This window comes from Mixophyes fleayi, chromosome 9 (genome assembly GCF_038048845.1).
Source record: "Mixophyes fleayi isolate aMixFle1 chromosome 9, aMixFle1.hap1, whole genome shotgun sequence".
Lineage (NCBI taxonomy): Eukaryota > Metazoa > Chordata > Amphibia > Anura > Limnodynastidae > Mixophyes > Mixophyes fleayi.
The window spans coordinates 10,845,257-10,865,558 of record NC_134410.1 but is presented as its reverse complement, the minus strand read 5'-3'; the positions used below and the strand labels follow the sequence as shown (position 1 = coordinate 10,865,558).

The window sequence follows — 20,302 nt, the reverse complement described above, 5'->3', positions numbered from 1 at the left end:
CGCAAAACCCGTTACCCACAATGCACCCGGGTGAGGAGCGCCTGTCTGGGCCGGCGGTGCGGTGTGCGCATGCTCGGTTGTGCCCGTCGTCTGGTGCTGCTGTGCACAGAGCAGCATGCTGGGAATGTCAGGGGAGAGCAGAAGGTAATGTGGCATCCTTATATCTATCGGCTATCTACTTGTTCTGTCTGGTTGTGAGTCATAGCCCAAGTTCTGTCTGATGGAGAAACAAAGCAAACTACAAATATTATATGGAGTGTAATATATATATATATATTATACACATACACACAAAAATAATATATATATATATATATATATATATATATATATATATATATATATATACAATGAAATATCATAGTTTACACTACTATGTGTAATAATATAACATCATTGGGGATGGTTATGGAAACTGGAGTGCAGGTAACGGAAATAAAAAAAAGTGCATTTAGCAACACATTTATAGTAATTGTGCAACCCGCCCTACTTTTTTCTGCACTGAGTCTTACCTGGCATATATATTTTCTTTGTCTTTTTGCCAAGATCAAATATGGTATCCGCTCTGTTGGGGTTTTGATGGGGCCCCGTATAATGGTCCAGTCCACCCTGGTTCTCTAGCAAACCGCTGGCCAGGAGGAGCTACGTGCCCCATTTGGTCTAGTTAAGCGGTGGAGCCGATACAGACAGAGGTGTAGAGGGACTTGTTGCACTTAGGAGAATGATGTAAACTGCTGGCTCACTTTTTATTGGTCTTGGCACTTTGGCCGAGTAGTAACACTCCACTTATTTATGAAAGTCAATCTCTAGCACATCTTTTCATGGCTTTTCACCTCTTAAAAAAAGAAATTGCGCTTCAGCTGGGGTGGAGTTGGACTGTATGGCGCCCCCTTATTCCTAAGTCTTGGGGAGGTCCATGAGACCATATGTCTCCCATCACCCTGAACTTGTCAGAGGCTTCCTCTCTTGAGGGGAGCTGTAGAGTTTTGTCCTGAATGACCGCTTTGGCTGACCGCAGGGAAAAGGGCCTACTGGAGGTTTGCTGGAAAGATGGGTTTGAAGCCTCTTGTCTCCTAAAGAGACCTTGTGGCTCCTGGAGTTTGGGTGTATTGGGGTCTATAGTTTAACCTGGTGGTGAAGAGGCCTAATGGCTCCAGGGTTCAAGAAATAAAGGCACCCTGCCTCTTTGGAGGAGGGCCCAATGATCCATTCCCCCAATGTACTATGTACAATGGGTAATTTGAATGCATGCACCAATTACACGTGCAGAACACAAGACCAGGAATATCTAAAATAAAAACAATTACATATAAAATCACATTAAGCTAATAATAGATCCAAATTAACATATTATAGATGTAACACATTAGCTAAAAATCTAATAACATACTCTCAGTTTTAAATATAGTATTAAACCCTCATATCCTGACTACTCTAGTATATAGTTAATTAACATCATTTGCATCAATTAACAACAAATAGAAGTTAAAGTAGCTATATGTATCTAGTAATTAACAAATATTCTCCTACCATATACTATATTGTGTATTTTATTCCATCACAGAAAACCTGTCTAACGTTGATAGAGGGACTACTGCAGAAGACCAGACATAAGGCATCTGATTCTCAAACGATGGACACCTTACAAGAGAAAGGTTTGATGCATGGATATATATCAATATTTTCTCTTATGTTCATTTAGTAATATGTGGTCGGATCTGAATTATACACAACTGATATGTATTCCTCAGGTGATCCCTTAATAAATTCATCAGCTTTTCCAAAGATTAAAGAGGAAGAAGACATGGAGTCCTCTTATACAGACAACTCTGGACAGGGTAATGAAGCGACATCTTGATAACAGGAAGGTGTTATACAGAGTTACACATACAGTACATTGTCTCTGTAACCCTACACTGAACACACAAGTCGTAACTCAGGTCTCTTCTCAGCTAGTTTACACAGTAACATTCTAAAAGTACCATAGTTTAATGGGATAACCCCCACCTACCACTTCACCCTGATTTGAAGGCCAGTAGAAGGGTCTATTATCACTGCTCCATAGCCACCCCCAAATAGTAGACTCTCAAGACATTGATGCCTGTAAAACCTTTAAAGAGCCTGGACGACCACACACTATGCTGAGTATAGCTGTACTTGGAATCCTCCCACCACTGTGTGATTACGTGGCTATTGCTTTAGTATGGGCTCTATAAAAGCCCTGAACAGAATAACAAGGGTAGTATTATAGTGCTAATGACAGGGACAGTTAGGGAGGGACTCTGCCTGTCTGCTATTAGGAAGGAGGGGGAGGGATTATACAACACCCACTATTGTTGAATTGTAAAATCCCATCTGTGAAGAAAGAACACTGTTTAGTAAGAGGGATTGAGGAGGATACTTGTATTCAAAGCTGAGAATCTAGTTCAACACATCTAGAGGTTACATCGCCATTGGACATTGTTGAAATAGTTGGTTGAATTTTACAAACTTGAACACAGCATGTTGCAAACATTTTTTTTCATTCAATAAGAGCACTGCTATTGTGTATGTATGTATGTATGTGTGTGTGTATATATATATTAGTAATAGCCCTGTAACTTATGCACAGGATAGTAATTATCTCTGGTTGCAAAAGTCTGTTTCATTCAGTATTCTGTATTTTTTAGAATTTTCCACTCAGTCCGATGTCTTTGACCACATTAAGACGGAAGATTCCAGTAATTCTTATGGATCTGTAAAGGAGGGAGGGGACTCAAACAAACAAGGTACTATATACCTTAGAACGAAGCGTAGGCAATCTGTTCTGGAACTAGAAGACCTCCCTCCCTCTCTTTCATGCTGTGCCTGAGCCCCTAGAGTTATAGTGCTTACTGTTACTTGTACTGTGCTGTTTCACCTTGTACTGTGCCATTGTTTGTCCTTGTACGGCGCTACGGATACTTTGTGGCGCCCTATAAATAAAAATTAATAATAATAATAATAATAATAGAAGACCCAGCATGTCATTCCAGATGCAGTCTGTTCTGTTCTCTACTTAATTTAGGGAGCAGAGCGCTGAATGTTCTGTTCTCGTTCTCTCTCGTTCTCCAGTGTGTGTGCGGGGGGGGGGGGGAGATTAAATAAATATTGTCACCCCTTTGTTTCTTACGCTATAATAATGATTTTGGCAAAGAAACAATTCTCTCTCTCCAATATCTGATATTGAACTCCTCAGGTGGTCTTGTGTACAACCCTGATACTTTACTCTGGATTAAGCGAGTTGATGGAGCAGAACTAACCACTGATGATGATTTGGAAGCAAAAGGTATAATGACTTTACTTTATGTACTTTTGCTTTCATCTGCAGGTATGTACCCAAATAGTTGGGACAATGTATCAAGCAAAACATCTGGGTAAATATAAAAATGCAAACTGCTATATGACAGACCTACTGGCAGCATTCAGAAATATACAGTATATTCCTGCGGTTCATGGATTAGTTTGAGATAATGTTTCCTCCATGAAGAAAAACATTTGTCTTATGCACCTTAGACTTTCCATCTGTAAGCTTTATAATACACTGCAGAGCCCAGAGGGTTAATAACAAAAAATCAGATTGCAGTTGGCTATATGACAATGTTATATACAATTTGCAATATGTCAAGTTATGTCATGGTATGGAAACGCTTCCGTTCATATTTTTTAAAATGACAATGTCATTTCAAATTCAACATATGGACTTGCAAAATGTGTCAACATTTTCTAATTATCATAGTTAATACACATTATCAACACATTTTGCAAATATATGCTCCTAAATAATACTGTACTGGAGTTTATTGCGTCACTTGTGCTGGATTAAATATGAATAGCGCACATTGGGATTATTAATATAGTGTAAATAGCCAATAACCTTTAGCAACCAATCCGATGTGCTTTCACTGTGGAAGTTTCACTAGATTAAGGAAAGCTAACTGCTCATTGGTTGATATGGATTATTATACATTCCTAATGTTGTATAATTAATATCCATCCGGCGCCATGTAAGAGGTAAAGTAGATGTATCAATTTGTGAAATATTTGTTTTCTAGTGGTTTATAGTATGAAATCATGATTTCAATCATTAATAAAGTGTACATGTTGTGTCAGGATTTGTTACTAATGAACCTCACTCACGCGGTATGACGTAAGTAGACGTTAGCGGATATAACTAAACAGACTGAACTGTAACACAGGTTGAAATAAAGAGGAGAATGCTATATTGGTAATGCATATACATGACGTGAATAACCCTTTATTCTGTTCATGGACATCCATATATTTGTGTCTCTCTATTACAACATACATCGGGGGCTCATCATCTTTAAATGAAAAACTTAAAAACCTATATTACTGTGTTTGAGGTTTGTTCATGCCATAAAGTCTATCCCAAATCTAGTAACATATTTCAATATATCCTTTAATTTGGTTGTCAGGATAAATAATGTAACGTGATTTAGAGATTTCTAATGGAAACCAGGACACTTGGAAACCCTATGAATATAGTATATGTATAATATAGTAGATTTGCAAATTATTGATAAATTACAAGAAGCTAGTGGAAGAAGCTTCTAGTATCCAAGTAAACTTTACATCCATCTCCAAATGTAACTGAGATGTACAGATAAATATTTTGTGGATCTTTTTGCAAACTTCAGTTCATATGTTTTCAGTGGAATTATCTTTTTGGGGACCTGGAAGCAGCATACGTCATATAGCAATTTCTTCTCATAAGATGTATAACAAGCTTTAGCTGTTGCTGTAGCTTAGATCAAAATAGGATCAAAGACATCTTAGATGGGTTATTCCACAAGTGGTAAAAATAGACGTACTTCCCGATTAAATTTATTACAAGATGTAAATGTTATGGATATCATTTATGTCTAATATGTGAAAAAGTAAAATGTAATCACATTCACTTATAAAAAAAAAAACCTTGTACAGAGTGAACAGAAGCCCACACACAGATTAAATGAGCAAATCAGCAAAAATTATGTTGAAAGAGGAACAAGGTGACAAAAGAAGTCTACTTACTCCACTGAAGGTGTAAAATGGAAAATAAAGTGTATTTGAACAGAACACAAACTGTTTTGAACCTTTCGGCCACTTGTGTAAGTAAAAAGGTAAAGTTAATTATTTATTTCAACATCATCATAAGAAGGCACCAATCAAGCTGGACTTACTGTACATAGTGACACGAATGCAATGCAGACCGTTGCTGGGTGCACATGTGTTTTCGATAGGTACATTAAGGGTTATTCTTGGTTTAAATGAGGGCAATATTTAAAAAACATGGCATTGCAATAATTGATCTTAAGGCAACTTCTGTTGCTTCTAAAATGTTAAACTGACATTACTAATGCGGTCAGTCAGTTATCTGTTTGTAAATATAAGTGTAAATATCACGTTCTACATTAATCCAGTATAGGTAAGCTATCTACATGGTACGTATCCACCAAAGTTCCATATTATACGTTGTATTTACAATACAACCCTGTGTGTTTGACACCATGATTCTATTCATGTCTTATGATGACGCTAAGTATTCTTTTCTTGGTCCATAATGCTTTTCTTTCCAGGGAGCTTATATTAATAATAACTCTCAACCTGAGCAGGATTAAGGTTCAGAGCAGTGGGTGTTCTGAGTTTGTGCATAAAGTGAAGGAAAGTGATTGTGAGAAATGTATTTTTATTTTGTTTTTTTGATAACAGAGCCACAAATGGACGTGCCATCTCTCAAGGAGAGACTTCTGAAATGGGGAGCAAGCAGCGGCAACATCGTTATTGAAAAGGAAGTTAAGAGACGCCCTAGATTTACAGCCGCGGAAGAATTTGTTTTAGTAACGGAATTGCTAGAGCACTATCACAAACTGTTTGGGGAAAGGGCCAGAATGACGCCATTTGCACAGAAAGTCTCGATTTGGCAGAAGGTCCTTGACAATGTGAATTCAGTAGGTGTAGTGCAGAGAGGCATAGAGGAGGCCAAGAAACATTGGCATCTTTACGAAAACAAACTACTGGAGAAATTAGTGACAATACAGAAACAGACATCTGGCTCTAGACCTGGTCGATCATTACTGGTCCAGTTGACGCCATTGGAGAGCAAGTTAGCCAATCTGTTCAAAGTGGAAAACATGCTTAGAAGTGTCCCACAACCTCCAATGGTACAACACAGCCTGGGGAGTCAGGATGGTGTGGATGTTGCTGGAAATAAGAGGAGGGGAAGTTTGTATGAGCAGAATATTGGGGATCAGGGTGTTGGTAGTTTAGGGCACGGTGATTACTCCCACATCAGAGCTGCCCGCAACATAAAATTCTCCTTTGATGAAAACTGTGCTCTGGTACATGAAGCGGTAGGTGTTTGGGACAGCATAATTGGCAGGAACGCCGCAACTACCTCGCAAGCCCGCAAGAACTTTTTGTGGTCTAGGATTGTAGAGGCTGTAAACGCGGCAGGCTCCCAGCCCAGGAGCGGTGACAACTGTAAGAAGAGACTAAGGGACATAAAAAGACGTGTAAAGGCAAAGATGGCCGACCAGTGCAACTATTCTCAACAGAATGGCAGTGGCCCCGGGCTGGAGTTACAGTACTTGTCATATGAAGAAGAACTGATGCACATCATTGGCCCAGACACCGTTCGGCCAATAGATGGACATGTGGACACAGATCGGGAACCGCGTAAGTCAAAGTTATTAAGGTTCATGTTTCCGCTGCTAGCAATCTTTGACCACACTACTTATTTCTCCACGTTTCAAGGTGCACGCCTATCTTCCAGTCCTTGAAACTGCTCCCAGAAATTCACTTTGTGTTAAGTTTTGGAAGTTTTAGGAACAATCTCAAAATGTGCATGATGAAACGTTACTACAAAGTCCAACCTACTACCACGTCCAGCCTAAAACCACCCTCTTCATTGTTTTGTTGTTTTCTCCTAAAATACTTCCTGGTTTCACTTTAGTCATGGTACTGAGGGGACATCAGGAGTGTCTGTATTAGATGTGGCATTTTGTGTGTTTTTTTTATTACATTGGTCAGCAAAAATGGAACTGGAAGGTGCAATATGATCCCATTGAAGATATAGGACCAATTTTCCCCACATCAGGAAAAAAGGGTGGACTCCTTCCCAAAATGTACCTTTTCCACCTCTTATCTTATCTAAGCAATCTTGTCCCGCAAAATAAAAACTCGATCCTCGATCTGCAGATCTCCTCCATCAGATTCATGTCACATAACAGCATTTGCAGTTTTTGTGTATTCATAAATAAGCTTCATTGAGTTAAATGGTGATAATCAGCCTTCTACAATAAAACACCCCACATTTTAACTCCTAACTCACTTTCAGAAACATTTTTGCAGATTTAGAGTCGCTGTCAAATAATTAATGTTACAAAATAAACCTTGTGTGATCGAATACCTGGTCCCCTATCTGTCTTGTTCATCTGAGCTCTGTTATACCCTCACGACCTGGGACATCTGCATTTGTGAGGTTGTGATTTAAAAACAAAGAACAGAAACCAAATAAATCAAATGGTGTAATAGACAAAATAATGGACATACTAGATGGGCCAGTCTTATTTTTCTAATTCCATATTTTAATGGTTTCACATTGTCATGGAATATATTCTGGGAGATCAGTAGCATACTTTTAAGAGACCCCAAAAAATTTAGCCTTTCTCTTGTATTTGGTACTTTTTTATGTTTTAATAAAATGTTTGTTTATTTAACTTTTTGTAGGTCCCAGTATTCATCCATCACCAACACTGATAGGCTTCTCATCCTGTGCAGCCATTGGCCAACAGAAGGAAGGTAGAGACACACGTAGCTCTTGCACTAGATTTGTGAATTTTTATTTTCAGCTATATTTAGAGAAAAAAGAACATTCTATTTCTTTGAAACAGAGTTTATGGACAGTCATTCAGAAAATACCTATTATATCATCCAGCCGAGTGCTTCTTACTTTGTAGAGTGTTTTTCTTGTTTTTAACAGGCAAACTTGAGCCTGAAGAAGAGGCCTATTATGAAGAAGAATATTCTCAAGATTTTTGGAACCATTCATTGTGTGAGTATTATATCCTAGGACGAAGTTTAAATATATTGGAAAACCGTGCAAGGTTGTGTGTTGACTAGTTCATCCTACTCAGCGTATGTAAACGGCAGGATGGAGTGTAGGGCTCAGTCCAGTACTGCCACTAACTGGTGAAGATGTTTTCTATATTTATCACTGGGGTCTCCCACCCAAGAACAAATCTGCATCTTTCTACCTGGTTTATAGGTGTACAGAGTATGTTACTCTGTGCAATATGAAACCCATTGTTGCCTTTGATGTAATTATCTCCTTATAGTGCTCACACAGGCAGCAATTTTTTTCATAATTATCATTAAGTCAGTGACGCACAGGATCTGAAAAAATATATCTTAATTTAAAATATCTTTTATTTATATGATTGTCCAAGTTTGACCATTTTGATCACCCAGTACTTGAAAACAATTATATCTCTACGTGAGTAGGCAGATTGAAAAATCATAATTAATCTCAATTTCTTGCATGCTCACTTCTTGTGTAAGTACAAATCCTTAAATGAAAAGTCTGTGAAAAGATCTTTCAGTTAAAATGTATAGAAGTGTTAGACGTTTGAGCATCTTACTTCTGTTAATTTTCTTACATTAACATTTAGTTGACATGGCTGAAGAGGAGGAAGACGATGACAAGGGGATGGTCCCAAAGATGGAACCCATCAACTATAGTGCAGATGTACTCTCACCGTCTGCCCAGGCCTTTCCTGGTGCCGTCCAACCCGTATCTGTGGCTACCCAGTCTTCACATCTCCATCCTGTTTCTACAAAGCCGGTTGTCTTTACTGCTAAGCCTCCGGTTGTTCTAGGAAAGCCTCCACCCGTTGGCACCAGGCCTTTTCCTGTTGTTTCCAGACCTCTTCCTATTACTAACAAACCAAATTCAGTTGCTTCAAAACCATCTCCCCTCACTAACCCGCCCTCTTCATTGACTACTCCAACACACCAGCCAAACCCAACCGATACGGGAACTATTAATAAAGTTGTTGGGACTTTTCATTCAGCACAGCGTAACTACCATCGGTCCCAAAGACACCAGATGCATGTCATACACATGGACTTGTTACACTTAGGTGTAGGTGTCCAGCAGTTGACCAGAAACATTAAAGTTCACAATCACGTTCGAGCAACTGCAAGGACGAGAGACTTTAGGTTGAAGCGAGCAGAGATCGAGGAACAGCGACAGTTTAGGGTGGAGAAGTTACGCTTGCTCAAGGAACATCATGAGGCGAAGCAGAGGATCAGACAGGAACACTATGAAAAGAAAGAGAAACTCCTACAGGAAAACAACCAGATTCTGCAGGGTATTATACATCTGTTGGCAAATCCTACAGGGTCCCTGCTGGCAAACGCATCATCTGCTACACCTGAAGAGATTGCACCCTGTGTAACTACAACACCCTCAAACTATCATGTTCCATCCCCAATTCCTCAGAACTCGGATAGGCCGCTCACAAATATAGGTGTCAGCACAACGGAAGGTAAGAGTATAGGAGGAACGTAGCTCAGATACAGTGTCCCTTATTTCATGGTGAAGCTAAATTCTATATATGGCAGCATTCCTAAAAATCCATCTACAGAAAACCTACTGGGGGAATTTATGAAAACCGGGGCACAGATAACTACAAAAATGCTGCAACACCTGGCATCCAATCAGATGTTTGCTTTCATTTTCTAAACGGTCATAGAACAATGAAAATTAGAGTGATCACCTGAGCACTCAAAGTTTAATCAGTCTGCACCTGGACAAATTCAAACTAAACTTCAATTGGGTTATTCACCCCTTTGTTTTATAAACAAAATCAGAGTATCACAAATTTACGATAGCAAATGCAAATCCCTTCTGCTTTAGTTTATAAAATAAAGAGGTGTACCCATAACCCATTTGAAGCCATATAAGGTATGTTCATTGTTTATATGAAGACAGTTAGCTGTACACCATTTTTGATAAATGACCTCATTGAATAGATAATCTCGGCCAAAACATTTTTCCTCTGTTAGCCATGAATATGTAAGATTGCAAAATACTAATAAATGTTCCATTTAGTGTAATAAACAAAAACATCCTTAAATATTTCAGAAAAAAAAATTCTGTTGTTTTGCACCAAATTTGCATTAAATACATTGGGGGACATTTATACAAAAAAAATGGTGCACATGAAGAAGGTGTAGTAACCAATCGGGTATTTGCCTTAATTGTCTGTTACATTTTGTCAGTTACATTTTGTTGCTTGTTAGAGCTGGTTTGTGGGGAGGTTAAGTATGTCCGGACTTAGGACTGCAAGAGAGGATGGGAAGCAGCTTTCTTTAATACATTGCCCATAGCTTCCCCAAAATCCGGACCTGGATTAGCCACGGTGGGTAAATTAAAAGCCTGCCCTCTGATAGTAATATTACCCCTCATTGGGTTGTCACGGCCGGATACATTGACCTCTGTTAGTATTATTGGTGATAATGCCTTGTTCCTGCAGTGATCTCTGGCAGCCACTGACAACAGGCTGGTAAAGGAGGGTAGAGTGGACCAGGTAAGTGATGGGTACTGCTTTGTACACTAGTCGCCTGGTCTGGTTTCTATCATATTGGATCAGTGTACACAGTATTGGAGCCGGCAGTGTCACATGTCACCTGGTAGTGAAGTGAAAGAACAATGGGCCTAGGGGGTAAAGATGTTAATCTGAGCCTGGTTACAGCACCTTTGTCCCATGTAACAGTTCTCATAAATGTTTCATTCTGCCATAAAATAATTCAGTTTGGACTTATGAGTTGTGAAAAATAAAAATCTCAAAACTCATTCTCAGCGGAAATCAGTTTAAATCTTTGAAAAGTTCTAAATGGTTGAAATATACGGACTTAATACAAGTCTCCACCCAGTCTGCCTGATGACCTCTGACAGTGTGCGGTGCTGTGCAGTATGAGCCTGGAAAGTGACGTGTAAGTGGAAACGCTCTGATCTTTTAATAGATGAATGATCGTAGGTGTAGGCAGGTGAAACAAGTGGAAAAGTGCTGCAGTTTATATCTCTACTAACGAGAGCGTTTGTATGATCGTACAAGTCACAGACAAGTGGGAGGAACCTCTTCATCAATATGGCGGCATTTATAAAGTGTTGCAAACTATGTCCTGATTAAAAATAGCAGCAGTTCACCAGTTGTTTAACTATATGGGTCGTAGACCCAATGTAATCATCTATTGCCTGTGCACACATTGATCACTGCATGCAAAATGCTGGAACACCAAAGTGCTTCCACATCTGAAAAATGGGGAGATCTCAGATGGTAAAAAATCAGGATTGCATCTTCCACAATATTTTATACGAACTCCTTCTAATTAGCCACGGACCAAGGTTAGAGAGGAGGGGGGGGGGGGGGGGCACTGTAGTTCTATTACTTTTCATCAAAATATATTATATATATATATATATATATATATATATATATATATATATATATATATAGTTTTAGGTTTAGCTCCACTTTAATGTTATTTTAACTTTTTTTCAAATATGATTTTAGAGACTATAAAGTTATATACAACATAGGAATACATCCTTTACATCAAGTTAAAGGTGCTGTATACAGAATATTGCAAACTGGTATTATAAATGTTCTAATTAAGCTCTTTTTTTTAATTGAATTGACTTATGAAAGAGGTACTATGGTGCCCAATTTATAAAGTTGTTTTTTTTTCATTATCCTTCTTCCTCCCACAAACTTTTTTCATCCTGCGCATCTGTCACATGGACGAAAATTTTGGATGTCTGATTTGATCCATAGGGCTAGATTTACTAAACTGCAGGTTTGAAAAAGTGGAAATGTTGCCTATAGCAACCAATCAGATTCCAGTTATCATTTATTTAGTACATTCAACAAAATGACAGCTAGAATCTGATTGGTTGCTATAGGCAATATCTACACTTTTCAAACCCACAGTTTAGTAAATATACCTTCTAGTCCCTGTTAAGTCATTTGAAGGGGAGGGAAGGATGATGAACTAACTGTACGACTTCGACTCTTAAATGGGTGATTTTATCAACAATACATCTTCTGTGGCTGAACTGGATTTTCTTAAGACAACTCCACAGTGTGTATTTCTCTAGTTAGTGCTTTTTCCACAGAGCTAGAAGTACATTAGTAAAGTCCTAACATATAGATGTTATATTTCCGTTACAGAAAATGTGCTTTATTTGGTTTTAGGAAGATGTTCTCTTTAATACATTTCTAGGTCTTATGTTACATTATACGGTATGTTTTCTATTTTGTGACCTTTGTAATTATTTCTTATAAAACAATAATAATAATAATGTATGTAGCAATCTGTTACTTGAAAATAAAATTGTTTTGAAAGTTTGTTTTACTTGTGGTCAGTATTTAAAAACAGACATCAACAGATACATAAGAGAGAGACGAAGTCTTACCACTTAAGTAGATGAAAACGTTGGAACGTCGGAGGTAGCTGGGCAAGTTCTCATTAAAGGTAACAAAAATTAGTATTAAAACTCATTCTCACCAGAAATCATTAGATATAGATAGGTAAATATAGCAACCAATCAGATTCTAGCTGTCATTTTGTAGAATGTACTAAATAAATGACAGCTAGAATCTACTTGGTTGCTGTAGGCAACATCTCCTCTTTCAAACCCGCAGGTTCGTAAATATACCCCCTTGTGGTTAGAAATATCAACAGTTGTTTATATGGGTTATAGACAGCAACAGTGCTCTTCATTACCACCAGGGGGCTCCACTCTCCCCATCCCAGATTTAGTCATGGGTTAGATACGCTCTATCAGATTATATCTAGCTAGCACCTTTTCCTGCAAATTCTCAATCTGCGGAAGACTGAATGCTGCAGTCCTTCTAAAATGCTACTATTATTTACTCCAGGGGGGGGCAACCCATGTTTCCTGTACTACAGCTATGTCTAGTTACCAGCTATCACTAATTACCTGTTACCATGGCAACCTTTGTGCGGAACAGTGCTGGAACCTGAAGCTGTCACAGTGATCTGGTACCTAGGTATAGAATGCGTCCAGTCACAAATTATTTTTACTCATCAGCTCCCTTTCTTAAACCAATAGAAATGCGGCGCTCCGGGGAAATGTGCCATTAGGGGCCAGCTGGTAAATTTGTGCCCAGGGGGCGAGACTTGACTCAGTAGCATATTAAGAATATTTTAAAGGGAAAAAAATGCAGGTAGCCCAGTGACTATGGGACCTACCTGGGGGGCAGATGCCAGCCAGCTCCTGTGTGCAATGAACCGCCCCAGTTTCGGAATACTCACCGTTGCCGTATCATTAAAGGAAGAGCAGAATGTCCTATCAAAATTTACGTCTTTATTACCAGCAGTCATTAGATGGTTAAATTGTGGACAATGACAAGAGTTGGGTGTCTTAATTTTCTCATGTTTCTCAATTTGAATCTTGTCACATTTATAGAGCAGACAACTGCCCAGTAGAGTAGTTTACACCACCCCATTACTGGGATAATGTACAACCTCTCACAAATGAAAAACTTGCCTTGAAGTCTGTCCACCTGTTTGCTCTATTAGAGAATAACTGATAAACACCTGAAGCTGGGCACACACTATAGAAAATTACTGCAGATGCCATTTCTGTAACGATTTGACCAATTACTGGAAGTCCTGATGATCACACAGATCCATGTGTACACACCTACACGATTTACCGTCAGATCTGTGCTCTTCATCTCCCATAACCATCTGCTGAAAAGATGGTGACTCTGTACACTACAGATATCTGCCTACACTGCTGGTCCTGAGTGTGTACACACTGCCACATGTGCCCGACATCGTTCCATTGTTGATAGTGATTTATAATCGGATTATAAAATCAAATCAAACAATACTCTGTGATTTGGTAAAACATGAGCGTGGCAGCGTACACACTAATGTGATGTCTGATATAACAGTCGGTTATGCTGTAATTGGTCCGATAATTGATTGAAAACCCTGTAGTGTGTTCCCAGTTTTACTTCATACTTGCCAACTTATGGCAGTCGGCGCCCGGGAGGTGGGCGTACGGGAGTCGGGGCTCAGAAAATCTCATCATTTTGGCCCTGCCCCAGTGAAGTAATGACGCAAACGCGTCATTTTACAGCAGGGGGCGGGGCCAAATGCCGTGATTCTCAGGGAATTGCAGCATTTTGGATCTAATTTTGCCCACTTCCTAGTGAAGTATGAAGGCTGCCATACTCTCCCGGGAGTCCAGGAGACCCACCCAGAATCCGGAAGTCTCTTGGACATTCAGGGAGAGTTGACAAGTATGCTTTAATTTGTTGCTTGGCACAGAATATTAACTTATCTGGATTTGACTATGGACTGCCCAATACATCCATTGCCCAGATGAAATTTATCAACAAACACAAAGCAATGCTCAAAGTTAGGTGCCCCTGTACTTTGTTTTATTGTTTACACTGTACATTACCGCTTTTTGCATGTAAATGTCTGTAAGGATATTGCACTATAGTGAGCCTTAGGAAAGTATCCAAATCATACCTCCCAATGTACAAGATTCCCCACTGACCACATTCTGACATAGATATAATAAACCAGCAGGATTCCTGGTCCCAGAGATGCTAATTTACCCCATAAAACCATTTCAGCACAAAACGTTTATATTTTCTTCTAATGAAAAATGAAACCAGTGTGGAATAAACTGCATCTCCCAACACAGGCTGGTTGTATAACATTGAGAAAATGATGGAGTAATTAAATATTTTACGTTAAACAAATATTAGATGCTGCAAATATGTTTAATATTCCAATGATTTTAGTCTTCAGTTTGGAAGCAGAGTAGACGGGCTTTGGAACACGTTGTTAGCTACCTTGTAGAACTACACGTCTCTGCATTCCCTGCAGACATTACTGGCATTGTGTGCAGACACTGCAATGTTCTATGGCACTGAGATTAGTAAAGCAATGATCTGAGTGGTGGAACTGATATCTGCTGGATTACAACTGGCTTTGCCATCATTGCATGAACTGGTTATTAGAGAATACATAGTAACTGAATAGAAACAATGAAACAGAACTTGGAACGTGGAGCTAGCAGCCAGCGTTGGTGGTATAGTGGTGAGCATAGCTGCCTTCCAAGCAGTTGACCCGGGTTCGATTCCCGGCCAACGCAGAACTGTTTTTCCTACTTATTTTAATTTTATTTTTATTTTTTCTTCTGTAAATATTAATAATGATAACTTAATTCAATTGTGCGCAACAAGTTCTACGAATGTGCTCATGCATTAATTAACTTGTGTGTTATGTAAAAGGAAGAGGATTTAATCACTAGAATCATTTCAGTGTTGTTTTTTTTCAACAAATGTCATGAAGATGCTAAGTGTGTTTGATAACCATATAGTAACCTCAAACAATGTAAAATTAACACATATGATAAATTCTGAAAGAATGGATAATAGATTATTATTTTTAAAATTACAACAATCAATATAAAATCTTATTCCCTGACCGGGAATCGAACCCGGGCCGCGGCGGTGAGAGCGCCGAATCCTAACCACTAGACCACCAGGGAAGCTGGCAGTGTGTGAGTACAAATATGTTTAAAACTGAGATGCTTGCACAGTATTTACAGGTTAATTACATATTTAGTATAAAATATGATATATACATGGGTCAGATGCAGAGTTGAAAGCAACTTTGGTGTAAATTACAACAATTGGCAGGCAAAAACAGCGGATTCCAGCTCATATGCTGAGTTTGCATTTTCACAGTATATATATTTATATTTTTGAAATTCTATTTAATTAGTTTGACTTCAAATTTTGGTTTACATATTTTAATTTCCTAAGATAATAAGAACATTCAATTTACTTCATTATAATAATTTTAATTATTTAAAAAAATGTACTCAGAGACTTGAATTCTCAAAAGACAAGCATGTAATAATCGTTAAGTATATCACAATGTAATTATTACAGTACTTTTATAATGTAATGTATGTTAGATATTAATGTTTACTCTTTAATATATATATATATATATATATATATATATATATATATATATATCTATATATATCTATATCTCTCTCTATATATATCTATATCTCTCTCTCTATATATCTATATCTATATATATATATCTATATATTTATATATATATATATATATATATATATATATATATATATATATATATATACTATATTTATAGTTGTCACACACCATATCACATATGTGGATACATACAATGAAATACCCTTTTTGGAAAAACGTTTTTCTCTGATTGCCTAATTGCCTCTCACTCCCACTCACTCTCTTCCTGGGGACTATTTAAGGCACCAGTACTGGCAATATGGTGCCAAATGTCCTGTAGCCTGGTAAGCTGCTTGATTGTTTTGGCTACAGTTTTCCTGTGTATTCCATTGTACTCCTAGTGAATCCTGGTAGTCAGTTCCTTGTGTCTTTATCCTGGTATCCTGTATCCGTTTCCATTCTGCAGATCCTGGTATCCAGCGCTATATGATTCAACGCTAATCCTGGTATCCTGTATCCGTTTCCATTCTGCAGATCTTGATATCCATCACTATATAATTCCAAGACAATCCCGGTATCCTGTACTCGTTTCTTTTCAGCAGATCCTGCTATCCAGCCATATATGCTTCCACGCTAATCCTGGTATCCCGTATTCATCTCTAATCAACAGATCTTGGTATTCAGCGCTCTACACTTCTGAGTTATCCTGGTCTCGTATTGTCGGATATGATCCTTTTCTCCTGTCAATCTCGCCTGGTACCCATCCGGAGTACCGCAACCTGCGTAATGTAAGCAGCGAAGACCAAACCACCTTGCGGGGTCCCTGGTGAAGACCTTCACCCCGTTGTACTCCAGCTGCCTCATTTAGCTCTGTGGAGGGTGGAGCTAAACCACTCCACTTATAGGTATCCAACCGTTCCTGTGAGCTTTGTGATAGCTTACTCATGGACGAGTGTGTTGTCCATTAAGAAACAGGCAGGATCTAGGGTTGGATATCTTATCTGTCTATCAAGATACTGCAAAAAGAATGTATGAGTGCATTTTGAAACTATGGTATATGAGTCATCGCACCTGGTGACATGCAGAGAGCGTCCAGATGACGTTGTCACACAAAGGTGGGCACAAAGAATTCTGGGAGTACTGGTCTGGGGCGGGCTTGATCTCCATACTGCACAATCTTTCTCTCTATAATGCTGCAATCTCTCAACGCCTACTCTTTCAATATTACACTTATATTGGTCCTCTACATTTCTCTCATGTGGCCTCTTTCTCTCTCTTTCTTTCTTTCTCTCTCTCTCTCTTTCTCTCCCTCTCCCTCTCTCTTTCTTTCTCTCCCTCTCTCTCTCTATCTTAGACTTCTGTAATGTAGTCAACTTGACTTGTGGTATAATACAACTTGTATTATACACCAATAATGTATTTGTGTTACTATTAACATTCCCTACTTCATTGGTGAGTCACAACCCAAACTGCTTTACTTGTGATCTTCAGAGGCCTAGAAGAGCTGCCATCAATTGCAGTGAACCTAATTCTGTAGTGTACTTTTTATAATGGTGAGACAAATGCTGTAACATATCTCCTCAAATAATAATTATTTTGTCAATATCTCACCCACTCGTGTTTCGGTAGATTCTCTCCACCCCAAAAGGTGTGAGGCCCCTCAGTTTGGGTTGGTATTCTTTCAAATGTCATGACACCGGAATGAGGGCTTTAAATTTAGGCTGATACAATTTGGCATTGTGTATTGAACCAATGCGCTACAACTATTTAGCAGTTTACTGGGTTGCATTTAATATTTTAACTAATCTAATAAAGTTTATACATTTTGATTCATTTTTGTATCAATGAGAGCACCAGATATAGAACATCTGCCTTTCTCTTTTTTTAAAAAATAAATAACCAACATTCAATATAAACAGTCCTTACTTTAAACATTTTGGTGGTCCGTGGTGTTCTTTACTTTTCCAGGGACCACCAATATCTTTAAGGTAAGGACTCTTTATATTGACTGTTGGTTATATTTTTTGGGATTGCTGCATCAAAGATCAAGCAAGGATTTATATGAAAGACAACTTTGCGAATAGGACATATTACTCATTACAGTCATGACACTCATTATTAGAGAAATATAAGAATTGCTTAGAAAAAGACATTGAGATTGTAGAGTTAAGTACTGAACTAGAAACTTTAAAGGAAAAAAATGGCTGTTATTGAAGGCAAGATGGCAACATTAAATTAAGTCTTGAAAGTAGAGCCCAAATCATTATGAATATAGAGAGTTTGATAACTGATTTCTGATTTCTCTAATTATATATAAAAAGTATCTACAAATACATTTTGGATAGTGTTGATACCCACATATAAAATCTGTGTATATAACAGGGAATGTGATGGCGTAGTCGAGAACCAAACAGATTTATCTTGTTATATATTACAGGACAATCCTGTAGCCACAGAAGGAAAAACATCCCCACTTTGGGTTAATAGCTAAATGCGCTAACTGGTTCCGCCACAGAGAAATTATGGAAGTATGTGGAGTCATGTTTTTTCAATATATGCAAGAATCCTACTATAATCTGGACATTTTGCCAATTCATTTATGCATTTTACTTATTCTTTTGGTAAAACCTTACTGTGAATTGACAGACGCCTTCTGTGTGCTCTCAGACTGATTACTGGTTTTCAACTTTAAAAGATCTTTCTAGCATTATCCCACATTAGCTGCAAATATAGCAAAGGTGTAGTATTGTCCTTTAAATCGAGATGATGATTATCTATTAAGGATTGCTTAAGGAGCCAGTACACCCCGACATTTACACTTTCAGCTATGAGCCATGAAGGTCAAATACATTGTTTAGTTTGAATCTGAAATTCCACTGCAGCTCTGTTAAAATGTACAGTACTTTACCCAGGGCCATCTTTTCCATTGGGCACGATGGGCAGCTGCCCGGGGGCCCTACGGGCAAGGGGGCCCCATAGTCACGGCTCTTAATGAGAATAAATAATCCTGAAAAAGAAAAAAACCTGCAAAAAAACCCTTCAAGGGTCACTGAGCAAGTACATCTATCTCTATCTCTATATATCTATATCTGTATCTGTATCTGTATACATCTATATATCTATATCTATATCTAGGGGCCCCGGTGCACTCCTTTGCCCGGGGGCCCATAATGTTGTTAAGATGGCCCTGACTTTACCTGCACTCTTTTATAGACAGCTGTAGCTCCTCCCACACCTTTAGGATGGTGTCCTGGAGGGTTCAGAAAGCCGAGGCTGAGTTGCTGTGACATCACCAGCCCCGCCCCTGGGTATAAATCAACCAATCATCACTGTGTGTTTCTGTAACACCAGCCTGCCTAGCTGTCAGTCACTGTCTGCTGGTCTAGTTAGAGAAGCCCCTCCCTCCTAACATGCCGACCTGCTGCAGTGGAGCGAGAGTATGATGGATATAGTTATTATATATAAACTCTTCAGTCACTTCATGTAATACACAGCCTCAGATCTATAAGAAGTACAGCAGTTGATGAGTTGAAGTTTTGCAGTTACCTATAACCTTACTGAGTGATAATTCTTCATAGAGGGTGTGTGTTCCATTTGTCTAGGAAACAATGAACGTCTGTGATGTCACAATTGATGACATATATCAGCCAGTCTGATGGCCACTACTGGCTGCACTGAGAAAGGGCTGCTGTCTGACACATGACATTTTTGCATTTTTAGAAGAAACCGGCAGATACACCGACCCGTACCCACTAACAGCCCCTTATGACGTGAGAGTGGAGATGGACTACATGAGAGAAATGTTTTGTGTAAGGTGAGTAACATAAATATTCAGTGTATTGACATCTGCTCTGGTTGACCTTTGGTTTCTCGTCTTGGTCAGTGTGTATCTTGCTGGGTGTCCTAAGACTTGTGTGACCCTGACTGACACATATTGAGATCTTATGAAAGCTCCATTTCAGCCAAGTAAGGTTCTTGAACTCCAGATACTTTCCAGTGTCAAATGGTGTCAAATGTTAGTGCAGCCGAGGGGAATTAGTTTAGATGGTAGAGCGCTCGCTTAGCATGCGAGAGGTAGCGGGATCGATGCCCGCATTCTCCAGACAGTGTTTTACAAGTCATGTTTCTTCAATGTCTACTGTAATATAACTGAAGCTCAAAGGCCTAAGCGCATTATTTAATTGTTTTACATTTATTTCTAAACCCCA

The 20,302-nt window shown here is 38.7% G+C and overlaps 1 protein-coding gene and 2 non-coding genes across 3 annotated transcripts; 2 read left to right on the top strand and 1 right to left on the bottom strand.

The window, feature by feature from the left end:
* Window positions 1-14: 14 nt before the first annotated feature.
* On the top strand, window positions 15-11,442 carry LOC142101921 (uncharacterized). Its single transcript, XM_075186364.1, has 9 exons — window positions 15-144; window positions 1,565-1,655; window positions 1,752-1,838; window positions 2,670-2,768; window positions 3,218-3,307; window positions 5,734-6,699; window positions 7,753-7,824; window positions 8,006-8,077; window positions 8,694-11,442. The coding sequence occupies exons 1-9, from the start codon at window positions 70-72 to the stop codon at window positions 9,593-9,595; spliced, it is 2,454 nt and encodes an 817-aa protein (XP_075042465.1). The 5' UTR covers window positions 15-69; the 3' UTR covers window positions 9,596-11,442.
* A 3,718-nt stretch (window positions 11,443-15,160) lies between these two features.
* Window positions 15,161-15,232, top strand: TRNAG-UCC (transfer RNA glycine (anticodon UCC)). The gene has a single exon. It is a non-coding gene; the product is annotated as a tRNA-Gly (tRNA).
* A 327-nt stretch (window positions 15,233-15,559) lies between these two features.
* TRNAE-CUC (transfer RNA glutamic acid (anticodon CUC)) lies at window positions 15,560-15,631 on the bottom strand. Its single transcript has one exon. It is a non-coding gene; the product is annotated as a tRNA-Glu (tRNA).
* Between the last annotated feature and the right edge of the window lie 4,671 nt (window positions 15,632-20,302).

Excerpts from the sequence above, each read along its gene's own strand:
- LOC142101921 (XM_075186364.1), top strand. The coding sequence starts at position 70 with ATGCTCGGTTGTGCCCGTCGTCTGGTGCTGCTGTGCACAGAGCAGCAT. Across the intron at positions 145-1,564 it reads ATGTCAGGGGAGAGCAGAAG|AAAACCTGTCTAACGTTGAT; the intron begins GTAATGTGGCAT and ends ATTCCATCACAG. Across the intron at positions 7,825-8,005 it reads CATTGGCCAACAGAAGGAAG|GCAAACTTGAGCCTGAAGAA; the intron begins GTAGAGACACAC and ends TGTTTTTAACAG.